General features: G+C 46.2%; 1 protein-coding gene across 1 annotated transcript in view; it reads right to left on the bottom strand.

Moving 5' to 3' along the window:
• Positions 1–19,895, bottom strand: part of T265_01680 (hypothetical protein) — a gene marked incomplete at both ends in the record, with an annotated part of 56,057 nt that overhangs the window by 8,414 nt on the left and 27,748 nt on the right. Inside the window, 7 exons of the mRNA XM_009165746.1 lie at positions 4,775–5,061; positions 6,102–6,226; positions 7,154–7,257; positions 10,500–10,581; positions 12,551–12,778; positions 17,211–17,293; positions 19,341–19,704. Coding sequence (XP_009164010.1) covers positions 4,775–5,061; positions 6,102–6,226; positions 7,154–7,257; positions 10,500–10,581; positions 12,551–12,778; positions 17,211–17,293; positions 19,341–19,704 — 1,273 coding nt within the window. The remainder of the gene's footprint in view (positions 1–4,774; positions 5,062–6,101; positions 6,227–7,153; positions 7,258–10,499; positions 10,582–12,550; positions 12,779–17,210; positions 17,294–19,340; positions 19,705–19,895) is intronic.

Here is a 19,895-nt window from a genome sequence, read left to right as displayed (position 1 = left end):
ACAAGTCAAGTTCAGGTAGCGATAAAACGTTCGTGATAGAGCAACAAATGGTAACATGCCTAAAACGTCGGTTTGATCTCTAAGACAACCTTTGAGTAAGTTAAACTCACAGGATTAACGACGCCTCGGCTGTATAGCTCGCCCAAAGTCCATAAACCCAACAGCCCACTGCACTGTCAAAAGATCGCATAGTGGCTCGTCAAAGTGCTGGAGACAGTATGCCCACAAATGAGCCCGTGCAGTTTGAGCGACACATTTCGACTGGTGGACTCAATAAAGGGACCTTGGACTGAAAGACAGATTCATGTGCTTACTGTTTACTAACGTCTCCCTAACTGAAACGGTCAACCTAAGCAAACAACTTTCAGTTGCCGATTACAGTCAAAGAATTGCGAGAGTCCCTCTTGCAAACGATATTGAATGTGCAACTATTGTACAATGGCACACTCTACCGTCAAATTGATGGCGTCGCATGGGCTCAACACTGGGCCCGATGCTAGCCCACATTTTCATAAGCAACGTTGAAAAAGTCCCCTTAAAAGCTAGCAAAGATGAGACGCAATACTAATGCCGATACGCGGACGACATTTTCGCGGTTTTAAACAATAAAACCGAGATGTAATTGTTACAACAAGAGTTCAATAAGGCCTACATGGCCACCCAATGCGCCTCGGGAGGGAAACCGATAACATCTTTTACTTCCCGGATGTTGGTCATGAACGACATCACGACAGTACACTGAAGCGATTGGCGTACCGAAAACCCAAGTGATCCGGGCAATACATGAACTTTAACAGCTTTGTGCCACGAAAGCACAAACGAAATCTGATCCACAGCCTAACTAACAGGGTGAGGAAAATATGCTCTGATGATTCGCTGGAACAATAAATCCTAACTCCCAGAAACGTTATGAAAGACGGCAGGTTCCCCGACAATGGTATTATAGGGGGAGAAGCCAACACTATCACAGACAAAATTGAGAGAAATCCCGCTTACATTAGTCTCACGTTCAAGGTTGACATAGTGACCAACCTACTGAACAGAAGACTTTACACCAGTTTGAAGAAAGTTTTCCACGGCCGCAACATTCCGAACTTGATTAAAAAGAAAGTGCCTGTTTTTCTATAGAGGAAAATGTTGGTAGCTCGGGTAGCGTAGACGGTCGTTGGCTTGTTCGCTGAGCTGGGCAAACGTTTCATCACCAACCGAGGTGACGTCATCAGTGCGTTATTGTGGAGCGTAGTAGTGCGTAGCGGTGGGTTGGTGGTTGTGCGTTGGGTAGTGTTGTGCGTGTGTTAATATACGTGCTGCTAGCAGGGGATGACNTTGTTTGTGAATCCAATATTCGGTCCTCCTTGAGGTTCCGGTTGCACGTAGGGGTGCGTAACTTGGATTCAGTTCGACGCATCGGTTGACCGAATCTTCCGTGGAGTACCATGCTTCCAGAAATTCTCTTTCGTGTCTTGTCTCCGTATGCCAAAATTTTTGCGTTTTCCAGGTTGAATTTGTGGCCTTCTTTGTCCTCGTGTATGGATATCAAGGACAGGGGGCCATGTCTCCTGACAGCCGCGTTGTGTTCCTTTATTCGTCTGCCTAATTTCCTCCCAGTTGGTCCGACTTAGAATTCGTTGCAGTTGATTCGGTGTATCACACTGTTCTTCTTGGTTTTGTCTCGGCCATTCTTCGGTCTGCAGATTAATTTCCTTAGGGTGGCATTAGGTTTGTGGGCCACGAGGATTACTTTTTGAACCAATAATCCAGTTGCGAGTTCTGATATATTCTTGATGTAAGGCAGGACTACCCGTCTGGTGACTTGTTCTTGCTGTTGTTGAGGTGTCTTCTTCTCCAAGCTTCTCTTGATAAAGTTCTTCGGATATCCATTGTTCTGGAATATTCTGAGTAGATGTTTTTCTTCCTTCTTCCGTAGTTCTGTGGTGATGCAGTGTGTCTTCGCCCTCTTGAACAAGGTTTGGACGCAGCTCTTCTTGTGGTTTACTGGATAACTGCTGTTGTATTTCTGTATTTCATCCATGAGTCTCCTTCCGGTATACGCAGGTTTCCAGAGTCCCAATCATCCTTCTGTTCACCAAAACGTCCAAGAATTGTAGCCGGTTGTCCCTCTCCAGTTTGATCGTAAACGTGATATCTTCAAGCGTTGTGTTGAGCCGTTCATATGCATCGTGTACTGAATCCCGTTTCATGATGACAAAGGTGTCGTCCACGTAGCGGATCCACAGCTTTGGACTGATGATCAACGGTACCGCATGCTCTGACCTTTGCATTACCGCCTCAGCAATAAATCCCGATATTGGGGATCCCATTAGAGTTCCTTTCAGCTGTTGATATTTTTCCATCGAAATCGCCTGTGTTTCCTTACTCTCAAGTGTAGAGTGCCTATCCACACCCGAAATATGTTAGTTTACTCATTCTCTTGATGCTGTGCGGCGGATGCATGGGTAGATAACTCGGTCAAAGAGTGAAGGCACACAACACACCTTGGCTAGCTTCTGGAACTGGGGGAACAATAACCAGTTCAGCCGTACAACATTTAGGAGACACGGCGCACAACGTGATACCCAGCCAAAGCTACCGTATTGTTTACAAGGTGCCTGATAATCCTGCCTTTATCTAAATGAGTGCATCATCTGTCACGCACGCCAACCGAGCTTATTCACCACATAATTTGGTGAGTGTTACTGTAAGCCAGCAGTTCTGCAACAATAAATCATTTACAGACGTCCATTAGTTCGGTTTATTAGCGGGTCGAGGCACAATCATCTCTCAAACAGCCGGGAAATCAAAAAGTGACAGCCGCGCAATGGGGGCTCCTTAGTAGTAACTGGGAAACAGCGAGAGAGATAACAAGGGATGCAGCTCTCAATCTAAAAAGGCTGTAACGGACGCAGGATTGGTTAGTGGAAAGTGTCCGCTTAGTCAAAATCTCATTCGGTTAGCCTAGACTACGGTTGATTTGTTTCACAGCATTTGACTTCTGCAAGCGAATCAATCACATCCCAGGGTACGAAAATGTGGAGCAATACGTACGAGACAAGATCTGGTGGGTGGTTTCCGGAGATGGATGGTTTCCAGAGAATGGAATTAGCTGGATTGTTCCAACTATAGGCGTACAAAACTAACCGGAACCTAACCGAACCTGATGTAACGGTGATACTACTGATGGGGAGGCATGCGAGTAGTATGTGTGGTTCTTCAAATTTCAATTTGCGTCTCTTGAAAAGGGGAGATCTGTCGCGGAATTTGTGGAGTCGCTTTGTAACATTTGCCTGGATTTGAGCAATGAACGATTGGAGTCTATGAATATCCAGGAAAGTGCAAGAAGGCGCATTCAGAAGATCGATGTCCAGTTTTCGTAAATAAGATGCAAATGAGAGTTTGGCTTCCCTGTCCCATGGTCAGTCGGCATTTTCTAATGAATAACTCCGCAGCGAAGACCTTCTTCCTTTCACTGATATCAGCAGAAACCCGTGCTGAAACATCTGTACGGTAAGAAGCGGCTTTAGAAGATGGGTGTCGTGCACGATATGCGAGACGGTTACCATCATCTTCATATCACGGGGTGTAGTAAAGGGTGGTGAGAAAATAGCTTCGACAGTGACAGAGAAAGCCGCTTGGCCGAAAGATACAACTGCCGGCAAAATAGCACCTATGCACTTCAACTGAGTCTTCGTTACCCCGCCCCCCCCCCCAACCAGACAATATCAGCTTCGCGTGTTCTCGTAGCGACTTACAACCAGATTTACACAGAATCATAGGAATAAAGAACGGACGGAGTAGAAAAACACAAAAAATGACATATTTTGAACTCCTCTGCATCCGAGAAAGAAAACGATAGCAGAGGTAAGAAGAGGACCGAATAAACAAAACACAGAAGAAGAGAACCAGGGTGGTGGGAGATCGGCTGCCTGGAGCGAGGAAGAGTTCGCCTAATATACAATGGTCTGCGCCTCTCGGTAGAATTAGCCACCGAGCGGGGTATAAACGGTGGGTGGGTTGGAAGTGAATGAAACACTCCGAACAACAGGCTAATTGGAGCGTGCGTGGAAAGGACGGGTGCTTGACTTGTCGGTATGGGTGCTGGAGGAAACGTGGAATAGTGAGGACAGGGGAAATGCGAACAGGATGAATCACGACCCGGTGTTCAAACGACACCGTGCACAGGACTAGAAAATCAGGTACCGCCCGCTGTTGTCGCTGATACGGCCATCGGAGAGACATCCGCAGCGCCGCATGGGTTTGACAGGGTTTTGGAAGCTAGAGGCAGAAATGACGAGGAAAGTGGTGTAAGGCATTTCTCAGACGTTAATTTGTACAACGGATTTCAACGTTCTTAAACTTCTAAGAATGTTTTAGTATATCAATAGCCACGGGCACCAATTATCTGGAAGGTGGAAAATTGTAGCAGTGTATGTCACATAATGAAATCATACAGCACATACGAGCAGTAGACTACTCGTCCCCACAATCCGCTTGTCTCGCTTGGTCCTCACTAGCGAAAAATATACTTGGCCGAGGGAATCAAGTGATCAGAGAAAGTGCCAAACGAACCGAGTAACAATCGTGTTACTGACAATTAGTTAGTAGGTTAAGTCGGTCGCAAAAGCAAACAGACATTTTTGGATAGGGGCTACCCAATGGGGGGTTGAGAACCTCGTCTAGGAAACGCCACACAAGACAATTGGCCCGGAAACCATGATCTCCGTCTCTGGGGTTCCATAAAAAAGCGGGATGAGAAGGCGAAATAACTCATACGTACTCTTATCCGGACCGTTTGGAAGACAACCCGAATCCGTCGCGGGCCATGAGGAATCAGTAGTTTGTAGTTTTTCCGGAGCGGTTCGTCCGTGTCCTTCGCAGTCGGAGGTCGCCGCAGACGGAGCTGTCTTATGCACAGAACAGATACCGATATGATGGTGTTGGTGGTGGCGATGATGATGATGCTGGTGATGATGGTTATTGACACGGAACTGATCACTATTCATTGTATAAGGATACGATTCTGCTGAGGCCTCTTGCTCCAGTACCAGATAGTCCATAAAATCACTGAGGTAAGGACAGGGGGAGAACAGATTGTATTGCATTGCGGTTACATACGGTATGCATCACAAGGCAGCGATGGGTGAGTGTGTTTGGTGCGGCCTGTAAGTTTCAAACGCAGCATTGGGTGTGCAGGCTACTTGGTATGGGTAGCATAGGTAGTACGAATATCCTTCTGTAATAATAAGGTTACTGCTAACATGAAATGCGTCCATTAAAGGAAGGGGTGTTGTTCATGTGGAGAAAAAGCCTAACCGGTCTTCAGCGAACAGAACACAGATGTAAGGGGGGGTTATACTTCAATCATCACAAAAGATCCATCTTCTGTCACAACAGTCAAGACTGAGGTGACGCTGTTCAGCTGCATGTTGCCATTTGCATCGTGAATGCTTAAGCGTTTTGGCAAGAGCATGACCTCCTGGCTCGTTGGTAAGTAGTAGTGCTGCTCCAGTTGAGGATAGCTGACTATGACGAACATTCCGCTACTAGCTACCAAACTGATGTTCGACAAGACCAGACCAGAACCAACTCCATTTATTGGATTCAATCCCGTAGTGGACTAATGGTTATTTTGCGCGCGCGGATGGTTGTTTACCCATTAAGACAGAAGAGCTGATTGGCAGATACCGACTGTGACCAATTCCGAATAGCTTATTTCCTTCAACCCCATGCGCGCGCGGATGGTTGTTTACCCATTAAGACAGAAGAGCTGATTGGCAGATACCGACTGTGACCAATTTCGAATAGCTTATTTCCTCACTTCAACACCAGTCCGATGGACCACCGACTGTTGCGAACAGCGTAACTGGGTGGTTGCAACCAAAACGGAGACACATTCAAGTGCCAGAGGGCTCTGGAATGAGCACTCTACAGTGCCAATGACTGAAAACTAGTTTATAAAATGGTCAACTCAACGTACAGAGGCATCAACGCGTAGATATCCTTGCAAACTGTTACAAGATGACCGCTACAAGTAACAGCGAATCACTTATCTGATATTCTTAACTCACTGGCGCACGTTGCTGAAAAAGGCATCAATAACTCACGTTATGCTGGGATGTGGGGATTTTCGTTTGTCCCGACGATAGACCCGAGCGAATTCGTCGTGACGAGCTGTCTTTTTCCACAAATAGTAGTAGTGAACAAGTTCGCCCACTGTCTTGTGCCGAAGCTTAATTTGAGAGGAGAAGAACGGTAAAATTGGGCTGGGAAGTTCGGGAAATGAAAAAAACTGGACGGAATTGCTGTCAACCGCACAGCTTCCAACGAATCTAAACACAATCATCGCCAGTGATGCATACTGCTCATGCTCTACTAAGACATCTATTCCTCCACGAGCTTATGACTATCAGGCACAATAACTATGGTTGAGATTATTGAGCGTGGATTTTTAGTAAAGCATTTTACGACGATCTCAGAGCTTTTTAAGCAAGCATTGCCTGAAGCTTCAACAAAGAGCGCATTCTAAATTTATCAAACATCGGCTTAATCAGGCCACGATAACGCCTGATCGCAAAAATAGGTCACGCCGGGATTTGCCGTTCATAAGCTGAACACGTTCCACATTGAAAAAAATACTAAACGGAAGGCTGAGGAGGACTAAAGAACAAGGCAAAAAACAACTCTAGTTATGATGACCTAGAAGAGAGCCAAACATCACAAACTGTGGCAATAACCCAAACAGACTTTGCTGCGTTCAATCACTCATGACTACACGCCCGTCCAACAAACCAACTAATCAACAGTAGAAGGGCGAATAACTGAAAATACCGGGAGTAGCGGGATGGGTTCACTGACGCAGAACAGATTCACGGCTCAATTGTGGCAATTTGTAAAGAATAGCTCCCCACAAAGCGCACCTCCTCGGTCACTGCGCTTGACAACTGATTCGTAAACGCTTCGTCACGATCGCACCGCAAAAAAGCATCAGTATTTACGCATAGTGTATTGTTTTCAACGATGATGATGATGTGATAAAGGCGATAAACATGAAGGTATCACAGATTTTGAGATCATGTTCTACATGGCCGAAATTCGAACGGGATAAATGCATTACAAAGTGACAAGATGTTGTATAGCATTCTGATCGGCTGCTTACTCGGGTATCGCGGATTTGACGAAAGTCCTTGTTATAAAGTGCGAATCCTTTTTCAAAGGCGGCTGAGTCTGCTTCGGACCAAGTGTCCATGTATCCGGGGATTTCTGGTGGAGGTAACAGATGAAACAAGGAGTGAACCGGAGTTGGGAGTAACGTAATAAGACGGTAAGTGTGTAGCAACCAAGGTATGCAGAACGAACCTCCCAAAAGGAACTGGCGATGAAGCTATATCACACGATAAGATGAGTATACTTTCACAGTGTGTGGAACAATTGAAAGTTCACATAATTTTTGCGACAATTTCAACGATACGCAAATATGATTTCCCGAAAACAGGTGGAGAGAAGCGCAAGAAGAGAACGTTTGGAATACTCCATTTTGTAAATATAGGGCAGGAGTAAGACTAACCAAAATAACATTATAAAAATGCCTTTTCTTTGCCAAATGAATGTGAGAAGTGGAGGTTTAAAAAGGCATTTTAACAGACTCGTTTACCAACTCTCATGTGACTGCCAACGGCATCGAATAGCGTTGAAACCACGGACCCCATTCAACAAAAGTGCAAAGCGAGGAAAACGTACCGAAAATCAGGTGCAATCAAACAATATGTTGCGATTCAAGCTTGCGGTATTTTTCACCTGTTCATTTGCCGGATATCTTCGTATGTGATTATCACTTAGTCGTCGATCCTTCCCAATAAGATCATTGGTGCTGGGCTGAGGCCAGCCGCTCTTAATAACCGAAAATCACGCTGGTTGGACGGATTGTTAACGCGCGGACCACGAACTAGACGAAGGCAAAGCTTGATTGGTCAGAATATCGGCCAATCTGGATTGGGTATCCATAGCTAAGTGCTTCTCGCCTCCTCACGAAGATTTTAGGGCGACCTTGTGATGATCCTACAAATACAGTCATGAGTAGCTTCATTTGTTTTCATAAGGGGCTGCCTCAAGCTACCGTGACTTTTGATTCACCATTGTGGGCCGAGCAGGAAGCCATGAACTGACATTAAAGTTGCACCACCGTCAGCAAAACACAACAAAACTGGACAGTATCAGACTGCTCTCACTGTAAACATCCTTCATTGTAGTAAGATTTGCAGTGGATTTGCCGGGAGATGTTTCCCCTTTACTTGATGAGGATCATTGCATAGTACACACTCGCTGCCCACTAAGCTCACGATAAGTTAAGATAATAACCGTTCAGCTGTTACTGGGGGCGAGATGGCCCAAGTGGTTAGAGCGCGAATTTACCGTGGTTCGAACCCGACCTCTGCCACTCGATTTCCCCTGTCTAGGACTGGGCGACCTGGCAGTGTCCCAGCCCTCGTGCTTCCTCCGGGTNAGGGTCCGTGGTTCGAACCCGACCTCTGCCACTCGATTTCCCCTGTCTAGGCCTGGGCGACCTGGCAGTATCCCAGCCGTCGTGCTTCCTCCGGGTGGCATGGCAGCTAGGCACCGGAATGGTGTTACAGCTGAACAATTTATTATTATTATTATTATTATTATTATTATTATTATTACAAACCTTTCTAGTGTCTAGATGGCATGGCACCCGAGGCAAATACGACGGCTGAGATACTGCCAAGTTGCCCAAGCCTAGACAAAAGCGATCGAGATAACCGGGTTCGAACCAAAAAACGTCTGGTTCGCGCCTTAACCACTGAGCAATCTAGAACTCGCCTCCACAATGTGGGTAAGGACAGTGGGACAACTTTGCCGTCTAGGCACACTCAAATGAAGCACCAAAATCGATGTTATTGGCTAGATGGAAATTGTGCGCCCACAAGCGGGTGAATACAAATGGCGCCACATCAATGGTAAGAGACATTGTCAGGTATGACTTAGTCGTCAGTGGCGTTCTGGTATTCAAGCTATTGCCTTCACTGCATGGATCTCTATTCAGTCCTCCCACTTAACAGTACGCGAAACACACTCATTTACAAATGAAGTAGGTATAAAATGGAGAGACTCAATTCCAGTTAAATCCCTCGTGAGTTATCGTTTCAGAAGGGCTTGATAAACAGTCGGTAGTTTTTATTTGTGCAACGTTTCGCTTTTGACACAAAAGCTTCATCAGGCCAAGTGAGCAGGTCACCAAACTGGCCAGGTTATAAGGCAGACGGGGAACCAATCAGTAAGTTAGTCCTCTTCAGATTATCACACTAGATCAGTGTTGAGTGTCAATTGACGGCTGCTGTCGGTTAGTAGATTGGGGGAGTTTCAAATTAATTCTGATCGGGTTTGGTTCGTTAATCTTCCACTTCAGGGTGCTTCAGTTGATGATTGGTTGCCACTGGTAGATTTTCCCTGGTCTTTGTGGGGTTGTGAGTGCTCCGACAATTTAGTTTGAGGGGGGTTGAGGTCATGTGGAATTCAGATGATGACCACTCTTCCTTCTGATGACCGCACACCAACCCGTGTCGGCTCGACTGATCCAGAACCTGCTCACTCGGCCTGATGAAGCTTTTGTGTCAAGAGCGGAACGTTGTCCAAATAAAAACTACCGACCGTTCATCAAGCTCTGCTGAAATGATGACTTCTCAATCGGTTCCAAACCTTTTTCAATTGATGGAAGATAGTGGGGCACCTATAAGCACACTGTTGCTCTAATAAGTGATGGATTGAGATGTGGTTCACACAGCTGCTCCCCCCCAGAATCCTGACAATCCCCTCTTCAGGCATCTTCGTAAGAAGTAAAAGAAGCGAAACAAAGAGTCTAGTTACAACGGGGTGCCAATCGAATTCCTCTGTGTTCACTGCGAGTACCCTTTTTGAAAAGGGGTGCCACTATCGATTCATCGCGTTTTGCTGGGACAAAGTAGAAGCAAATTAGTTGGACAATCACCATCTTTGAAGAAACGGGGTGACAGCTGACCAGTAAACCGGAATCAGTGATATAGTGCACTTACATTGTATGATGTTTTTTTCTCGAAAAGAAAACCAGTAATTGAGGTCGTAGAACGCACCACCACTTTGGCTCAGTCCCTCTCAGGGATGTTTCTGTTCGGGCGATTTCTTGTGGGAATGATCAGCTTTAAGAAACCAGCCTCAAGCTTAGCTAAACACTGACACAATGGGTATCTTATGTGACCCCTACAATCAGTCCGTGGATTCAGTTTTCATCTCTTTATTCACCAAACCACCAACAACAGACAATGATGCCATTCAATACCTACCAATAAAGATCAATTGTCATTATTAGTGACTTGATTTTGTATCATTTTGCTCGATTTGGATGATCTATGACAACTCCTTGGGGCAGGGGAACGACACACTCTTCCCAGCATTACAATAATTCTGGCAGTGAACAGACAACTGATGGTGTAGACAGTCACAAAACATACCTGAAGGAGCCACTGTTCGAAACCGAAGTCGCTGCAGGGCTTCATCTGGATCATAGTTGCACCGCATCAAGAGAAACAGGGCCTGAAACAACCCGGGGAGGGTCAAGTCACAAGGGAATCCAGGTGGTGCATGCATTCAAATCAAGATGGGACTGAGGCAAAACTACGTAGCTAAAAAAAAACAATTGCATCTGCTAGACAGTCAGAAATCAGTGTTTAAGAACAAACCAACGGCTGTTTGTACAACTATAGAGGAGAAACCGAGCAGCAGTTGCAACGCAGGGCTCATAGTGGACCAACGCACATCACAAAGATGGAGGCCAGCTGAAAGGACTGAACAAAGTCAACAGAACCGGAGTCTGCGTCGGGTTTGAGGTGCAGAAACGAGGTAGGGTCCTGCATTAGTATTTCGAGACACAGCATACACTGACATTAGAAGTACAGTCTGAGAATGAGATGCGTACCGACTAATTTGACAGAGTAGGAACGTTGGGGGTTGTTGAACATTGGATTATTGTTCTGACTTATTTTAGTGAAAATCGATTGGTTAGGTGATAGTCATTAGTTTTAGACTTTTGATTGCTGCGTGAAAGGGGGATGTTGAGCGGACAAAGTATCGTGAACATAAAGAAAGTGCGGTTCGGGGTCCAGCTCGTGGTAATCGATAAAGTACTCTGACCTGCGAAATGAAAATTAAAAAAGGGCTCTCTATAGTAAACTTCTATAATGGTAGTTCACCTGGAATACCCTTCCGGTGCATAGCTACAACGCCACCCGAAAAAAGTACCAGGGCTGAGATACCGCCAGCTTGCCCAAGGAGCAACCGAGATGCAGAGGTTGGGTTTGAACCACGGAACTTCCCATCAGTAAATTCGAGCTTTAAGCACTGGGTCATCTCGAGCTCACTTGTACGTAGACTCGCCTGGTCCTAGGTAGCTTGCAGTCACGCATAAGTGCGCACCTACTAACAGGTTATTTTGTGAAATGGAAGTTCTACCGGACACTAGATCACTGAAAATATTTCACCAAATGTGTACGGATTTAGGGTTATTCTGTATTATGATGTCCTTCACTGGAGTGAGGACGACCGCGCTGTTCCATAAATATGAAACTTCCAGCCACCTAAATTCACAGGAGTTAACTCTAGTACTGCCTCACAATACACTTTCGTATTCGTATAAGGAATTCGACGCTATCCTTCGGCATTCGAGGAACAAAGTTTCAGTCAGTGCAGCCCACTGGATCAGCTATAATATGCAAGACCGATTAGCGTATCGAGTCGATTAGCTTGTGGTGGAATCTGAATCCATGTGGTCTAAACATCGTGAGTAGAATGAGCAACCTTCACTTTTGGCTCAAATAACCCAGCCCAACTAGTTTACCACTAACTTGATGAAGTTAGTGAGCATGACGGTCCTAGGCAGACCACAGGGACGCAAAGATTTCAACAGGAATTCAATTGCCTTGGGATTTTGAACTAATCCACAAGATGATCACCCAATGGGGTGAGATAGCCCAAGTGGTTACAGCGCGAATGTACTGACCGAAAGGTCCGTGGTTCGAACCCGACCTCTGCCTCTCCACTACCCCTGTCTAGGCTCGGTCAACCTGGCAGTATCCCAGTCCTCTTGCAACCTTCGGGTAGAATGACAGTTAGGCACCGAAAGGATGCTACAGCTGAACGATCACTCAGTCCAAATTGAGGAAAACCACATTTTTTCATCAGCATATGAGCGTTGCAAGTAAGAGTGAAACGGGAAAAAGGAGCAATGATCAGGCTTGAGTTTGAGAAAGAAAAACTATAGCGACTGCCAGCTTTAAGATAAAGATGTTAGGGAACGACTAAAACCAAAAAATAGCACAATGTACTGCATCGAGTGAAACTGTATCGATCGAAACAGCTGAGCAGCAGCAAACTGGATAAGCTAATTTATCTCAAAGCTTATGGGTCTCATAAAACGACAGGGTCGCTGTGGAATACGCTTCCAAACACGGACCAAGTGTTGCAAAAAGTAAACCACTACTGTCGCTGGGATTTCGCACAAACATACTTCTTCGTCGTCGACCGTTCGATCGTTCGGCACGGGACACATAGCCGTCTGAGCGAACAGTTGTTCAAAATGTATAACATCCGCCTCGGGAAGTTTGTCCGGCTGCCAAAGGCGACTGGATTCATTCTCGAACCGGCGCGTATCCCACAAGTCGGATGTGGGATCAGCAGATGAATTCGATAAGGAAGGAGCCACACAGGCTTGATATTCATCACCAACACGAATTTCCTGCAATGTGGAAACGTAACGGAGTGGGATGAATAGCAGTTGTTTCTAGCGGGCGTGACAGCCTTCCAAATACCATATTTGAAACAAACACATATAGTAAAAAGCCAAGGATTAGGTCGCATACATTGTGTTCGTGACGGATGGTTACACTTGTTATTTGACAGCAGAAAGGCGATCGGTTGCCCTTCCACGGCCAAAAGTTAGTCCGCCCATACGATTGGATGTGAAAATGGCTCCAGACTAACATGCTCAGACTAACATATGCGGCCAAAAATGTACACAGGACAGGAGAAGAGTGATGCGGATCAGAATCAAAAAGGAGGTTAACGGCGGATAATCACCCGGTAGGCTGACAATGTCTGTCGGGCCGCCAGACCAGAAAGTCCGGTCCTAATAACGTACGAGAAAGCTTGGTGTTTAAGGCGCGAATTTAGCGGTCGGGAGGTTCGTGGTTCGAACCCAACACCAGCATCCATATCCAGGTAACCTGGCAGTACCTCAGCCGCTTTACTTCCTTCGGGCGGCAGGGAAACTGGACAGTGCAAGGGTGTTACGGCTGAACGATTGTTATTACATTAGCATCATTGTTGTTATTTACAGTACGGTCAAAATAGCCACATGCGTTGCTCAGATAGGCATATATTCTTGCATGCCTACAGGCGGTACTTGAATCCCGAATGCATTCAAGTTAGTTTCGACTTGTTGGTCGGATGTCAATGACATCGGAGTCCGTTGAAGTCGGTACCATGGGAGTTCCAGGGTAACAACTCAAAGCTGGATAAGACATCTTGTGATGATGTGTTGAGTGTATGAGTGATTTAACTTTGAGTCTGTCGCATCGCATTCCTTTACGGTTAGAGGTAGTTAGTTTCGGTAGGGAAAAATTTACTTGTGTGCTTATGTAAGCCTAGAGGGAAATAGCACACCCGTGTGCAAAAGTACAAGACGACAACGAATAGGGAGCTAGTTAGGTTTAGTTCGGTAGAGAAAAATTCACAAAATTCATGAAATATCCCGTTGGGGCATGGCTACTAGTGTAACGGTGATACTACAGATGAGGAGGCAAGCGAGTAGTGTGTTGTTCTTTGAATTTCGCTTTGTGTCTCTTCAAAGGGGGAGATCGGTTGCGGAATTTATGGAGTCGCTTTGTAGCATTTGCTTGGATTTGAGCAGTGAGTGATTGGAGTCAATGGATATCCAGGAAAGTTCAAGAAGATGCGTTCAGAAGAAGATGGATGTCCGGTTTTGGTAAACAAGATGCAAATGAGAGTTTTGCTTCCCTGTCTCATAGTCTGTAACCGGTCAGTTGGCATTTCCCAATAAATAACTCCGCAGCGAAGACTTTCTTCCTTTCACTAGTGGCCATCCAAATATACAATCTACAAAAAATCTAAATTTTATCCGACTGGCATACAAGACAACGTAAAAACTAAGGAGGATCATGGATCTACACAGCTAGTCCTTATACTTACTACCGCACAACTAGGATTGACATAGTTGAGGAATCGATCTTCGTGTCATCACTGTCACTAGCGGTTCACTTGCGCTTGCGGTGACACTGATTGGCACTCCCTCCCTCCGAAAATAGCTGAATATGTGTAGGACAAAATGTCTGACCATCAGTACCTTGTCGTCCGTCCACAGTCCGAAACCTAGCGCTATCCAATGCAAGACCTCTGCCATTCTGCTGACCTCAGACAGTCATTCAGAATTCCAGTCAAAAAGCAAATACCAAAAATACTAGTTAGTGTTTTGCGAAGCAACGCTGATTCAGTTGAAACAGTCCGTTTTATGTGCACAAAAGGTATTGACTAGAAATTCGTGTGTATCTTGGCACTAACTTCGGGCTAACACTCCTACCGTTGTGTGTTTTCGCATGTCCTCAATGCTAGTTCCACTTATTGAAGCGATAAATGCTTGTCTTAAGTGGAGGACCAACGAAAGTCTCTAGTCCCTCAATAACGGTTCTGATCAAATGAATTAGGGAGATTCACGACTTCAGAATCCTAACCAGGACTAGGTTATCCACACAGTTTAGCGCCTGACAGCATCCCAACGCCGTTGTACGTTGAATTCGTAGAGGTATTCAAACAAAAGCGGAGAAATCGAGCAATCCTGACGGAGATTGCTAATGATGAAAAAAAGAGACCCCTGCATTCTCAACTGCATATCCCGAAGTGCAAGAGTACAAAGACTTCAAAATGTTCAGACTATTTCCTCGTAACTCACCCCACTAGTAGGCAGTGAGAAGCGACAGCTCACTCTCAACGCAGCAAAGAGCATTTCACTAATATCTATGAGGGATGAACGAGTTAGTGTCTCGAAGGATGTGGTTAGTCCGAAAAAGAAACCAGCCTAAGTTGGTGCTCTGCGTACCACAAGCAGTTGTCGCAACGTGGATATGCCCGGCCCAAAAAACTAGCCCGCTCCTCTTGAGGAAGTCACCGTAGGCTGATGGGCACGAGTAAGTTGGAAGCGACGTGGATAAATCCACATCGCGGCTGTTATTGTCACTACAGATGTCGGTCTTATATAAAAATAGGAACGATAGCAACTGCACGTCATTCAGCGACTGTTCCTTCAGAGGTTCAAATAGATTTCAAAATGTAGTGAGTACCTGCTAGCGAATATGAAATTTCAACAACACCCGCTTCCCTGGATCCCTTGACGTCCTGGTGACTACGTGAGCAGTTTCCGAATTTGTTCTGATGAGCCGTTGTGTACTGGCGGAGAGCTAGGTTTTAGCGGAGACATGACGGTAGTTGAAGCGTCCCTGAGTTGTCCACCCATCATTCACCTATACCATCAGGTAACGCATGCCCTATATGCATTATCTGTTGTCCAGACACGGTAGTCCAAAAACCTCAGAGTAGATTACGAAGACCTCAAATGAGGATGACAACTGCGCAAGTAGACCGACACAAAGAAGAGGTGGGGGGTCGTCTAAAGAGAATCACTCCGGATTTGATCGATAACATTCGTCCATCGATCATCAACTCATTTTAGACTGATTAAACCAACACATTTCCTTCATGTAGAATCATTCGCTCCCATGTTGTTGTCAAATTTGTTTCCGTGTACTTGGAAACCCATATTCAGATCTCCAATCGTTTGACACTAAAGGGCACTATTGAAATGGACTTTTCTTGATCTGCCCACCCACAAGCCAACGGATTATGTGACCAGGCTAATACTGTTTTCGGCTGCTGTGTCAGTCGGCTTTCCGTAGAAAAGATCGTTCAGCTGTAGCTTAACTGCCATGCCACACGGAAGCACGAGGGCTGGGATACTGCCAGGTCGCCCAAGCCTAGACAGGGGTCCGGTTCGGACCACGGACCTTCCGGTCAGTAAATTCGCGCTCTAAACACTTGAGCCATCCCGCCCCCGGCTTTTCGTAGTTTAACTGTGGAACCTTCCTCCGAGAAAAGACCGTTCAGCTGTAGCACCCCTTGAGTACCTAGCCACCCGAAGGAAGCACGGGGTCTCCCAAGCCTAGACAGGAGCAGTCGATACGCAGAGGTTGGGTTCAAACCGCAAACTTTCTGGTCAGCAAGTTCACGCCTTAACAACTGAGCTATCCTGAGTTCTCCTGTTCATAGGCACACAACTGGTTGGTAGGCGGTAAAACGCAAATACCAAGGTCAATGATGTTCTGACAAAAACTCAGAAGTACTGTAAACAACACATGACAGTTCGGGAACCACAAGATAAAAAGAATCTCTGCTCGACTCACAGGGGCGATAGGCGATCTTGGATGCGTAATCCGAAAATTTTGGTAAATCTAAGCAGAGTAAGCTATTCACACATGAGGACAAGATGACTGAACCTGTTAATATGATTAGACGAGCAAACGAAAAACACATGCTCGGAGAACGACGCAGAGAACGGCGCCTCGTAAAGGTCATCAAAGGTCACCACAGTATTCGGATAGCAGGTGCGTGGAGAGTGGGGCAGCATACCAGACACGGCTTAGCAACATGCGGCCAGTGCAGCGGGTGTGAAAGTGGTCAGGGCAGGAATGTCTGCATTGGCTGGACAAAAACGAATGAGCGAACGACCATATTTGGCCATTCAACCATCCTGTGTACTTACGCACTGGCTCTGTGTGTTTGACTGACAGTAAAGCCGTGTTCCCGGTCTTCTGTCCACTTATCAAGTAGTCTGGCAGGCCGGATTCAAGCGAGCCGATGGGCGGTCTCACGATACACGTCTCACAGGGTATTATTCTTCGCTCACACCTCCCGAAAGCCTCGCGGATATGCAGCCGACTGGAGAAATGATCACTGTGTATGGCTGTCCCCAGTTGCAGGAATGTGGGTTGGCAATTACTCATAGCAATGACAATAAACAGTAGGGTATTTCAGACGGACGGCAGAAACTGGGTAAATTTATAACAGTAATGGTAAAAACAACAATAATATTAGTAACTCACTCCTCTCCAATCTGGACCGCTCTCCACACTCGGAGCATAATCTTCGTCTTCCTCCGAGTTATAGGAGGGAGGAGATTCTCCGGCTGAAGATACATGAAATAGACGAGTCTCAGGGAAGGGAACAACAAAATGAAAACATAGTTCACTCTCGTACAGCGTTGGATTTTCTTTTTTTTTCACAAGGCCGATGGTCAGTTTGGTGTCACTCATGATGTCAAATCTTCCAAGCCTACTTCACAGTCCACCTTCGAGATGGTTTCGCATGTAAGCACATGTTCGCTGCCACCTCAATGCTCAAGAGCCAAGGAAAAGCGGTCAACTTGACATGGTGGTCAACCCTGATCGCTGCGACCAACCCGTCGACCAAAACGACCGGAATTTCGTTCCGCAAGATGCAACCATACCAGGAGAATCAAAAAGGAACAGACAAGCAGTTATGGGAGGGATGAGGTGTTCCCTCCAGGCAACAAAGCTATACCACGAGGAAGAATGGATTAGAAAAGGTCATCCCTAAAAACCACAGACTCCAATGGTCCGACAATTGATCGTGACACCGGCGGATTACCCAGTGCGGTCAAAATACAAAGAGCTCGATACGACTCCAAGTGCATCTGCTGTGCGCAAAGCATAAAGAGTGAAACATCTATGCCTCGTTCCCTGTGCTCTCTGGTGAGGTGAGCCCCCTGGAGCCATCAGTTCCGATAATCGCCCAAAAACCCTACTAACCACTGCCGTTTGGGTCCGAGGCCGGGAGCGGGGTTCCCTAACAAAACACTTCTTCCTTCCACTGTCTCCTGGGTCGAGGGCTAATGGTGGGGCACCTCAACTAAACCTCCCTCCTGGGCCTGGACAGTCTGGAAGTATGAGTTGCACTCACGACTAATTGTCCCCCAATGGCTCCCCAAAATTCCTCTTCACCCTACAAACAAACGTCACTGCATCACTTGGCTGTCCGTTGTCTGGCCGGTGCGCATTACACAACCCACCGCCTGTTAACGGTAAGTAAAAAATAACGCTTTCCTCACGGAGTAGTCTGTCTCCTGTGGACAGCGTACCGCAATACCTCGAGTATAGTGCTCATTGACACATGAGACAGCTTTTATGAAGCACACTCAGTTGAACAATATCACAAACACTGGGGATTCAGCTAAGTATCCTGTGAAGACCAAATCAGTGTGCAAATGAGCGTACCTCGCGAACTGCGTCCTATTTTTATTGGAGTAGAACATAAGGTTGGCCGAATGGAAACTGGGGGACTGAGCCTAGCTGATAAGCATCAAGAAGGGCGAAACCGGTATGGCGGCTGCCCGCCCCATTTCTTTCTCCTTTCCGTCATAAGGCCATATTGAAATCAAATAAGATGGTTGCAGGGCAGTGAGGTATAAGTGCTTTGTCTGGTGCCATTTCTTTCTCCTTTCCGTCATAAGGCCATATTGAAATCAAATAAGATGGTTGCAGGGCAGTGAGGTATAAGTGCTCTTGTCTGGTGCTTGTCAATCACGACGATGGTCACTTTCACCGACGGTATAACACCGGAGCTTCTGGGTCGCGTATGTCCACAGCGAAGCCAAAGACTTGTTGGCTGCCCTGAATAGCGAACACCGGTCTAGATGTGATAACATTGCACGCGTTACAGCCAGCAAAATTGCGACACATTTGTTCCGACAGTTTGAAACTGAAACACAATGCTGATTTAACGACAAAAAGAAAAGCATTGATGATCATGCTATTTCGTGTTTTAGTTTCAGAATAAATCTGTGTTTAGACAACATTTTGATGTATGTGTTGTCCAGAGACGCAGAGATTGTTTTGTGAGGTGTTTTGATCGCTCCGTAGATCTATAATGTCACTTCAAACCTCCTAAGTGAAAGCGCGCCACCGCAAGGGTACCAGCAACGAGCGACCCTTGTGGTACCATCAAGGACAAAAATCCCCGTAGAAGAACCGGGGAATGGCGCTGAATAGGTCATATGCAGGAAGCCATTTGGAAGGGTTTAGTCGACAAGCTCGCAACAGTCACCTGATCAACAAGCAGTACGGGGGATAGACTTTCCATAAAAACTCGAACATAGAACATAGCTCGAATAACCGACAAGAACAACAACAAGAATGTCAAGTTTGGATTCCTACCTCCGATTGCCTTCTTCCAAAATCTCAAGGAAAATGTCTCATCATGGTCACTGTCTCTGCTTCTGCCGTCCCCCTCATCTCTCAACGAAGTACTGTCGGCCGCACGGCCTACCTCCTCTTCTTCTGAGTCAGGATCAGTATGGGGTTGAGAAAGTGGACGGTCCACCCTTGTGACCATGGAAACGTCTTCATTTTGTACCGTTCTGGAAGTGTGACCGATTTCGTGTTCGTTCTGTTCGTCCGGCATCAGTGTTAAACTGCTGGCTAGGTGCCTTTTGCGACCAGCTGGGTTGGACAGGCCGGACGGAGGCTGTTCGGGCTGCGAGAGAGAACCAGTTGTAGGGTCCAGATCCGCGGCAGACTCCTGAAACAGCACACAGGAGATGAAGAAGAACATTTTCGGAGCCGTCAGGTGGCGCGAGACAAATTTTTCGCTTACGTGCAGCATTTCTTGCAAACAACGACTAGGAAAATCAAAACAAAAATAATTGTGACTTGCCGCTGGAAAGAGCCTGTTACCACAAAAGTTCAAGTTCCGACTGAATTTACTGCGTC

This window comes from Opisthorchis viverrini, assembly GCF_000715545.1.
Source record: "Opisthorchis viverrini unplaced genomic scaffold opera_v5_18, whole genome shotgun sequence".
Lineage (NCBI taxonomy): Eukaryota > Metazoa > Platyhelminthes > Trematoda > Opisthorchiida > Opisthorchiidae > Opisthorchis > Opisthorchis viverrini.
The sequence above is the reverse complement of the archived record's forward strand: the minus strand, read 5'-3'. Positions and strand labels throughout refer to the sequence as shown.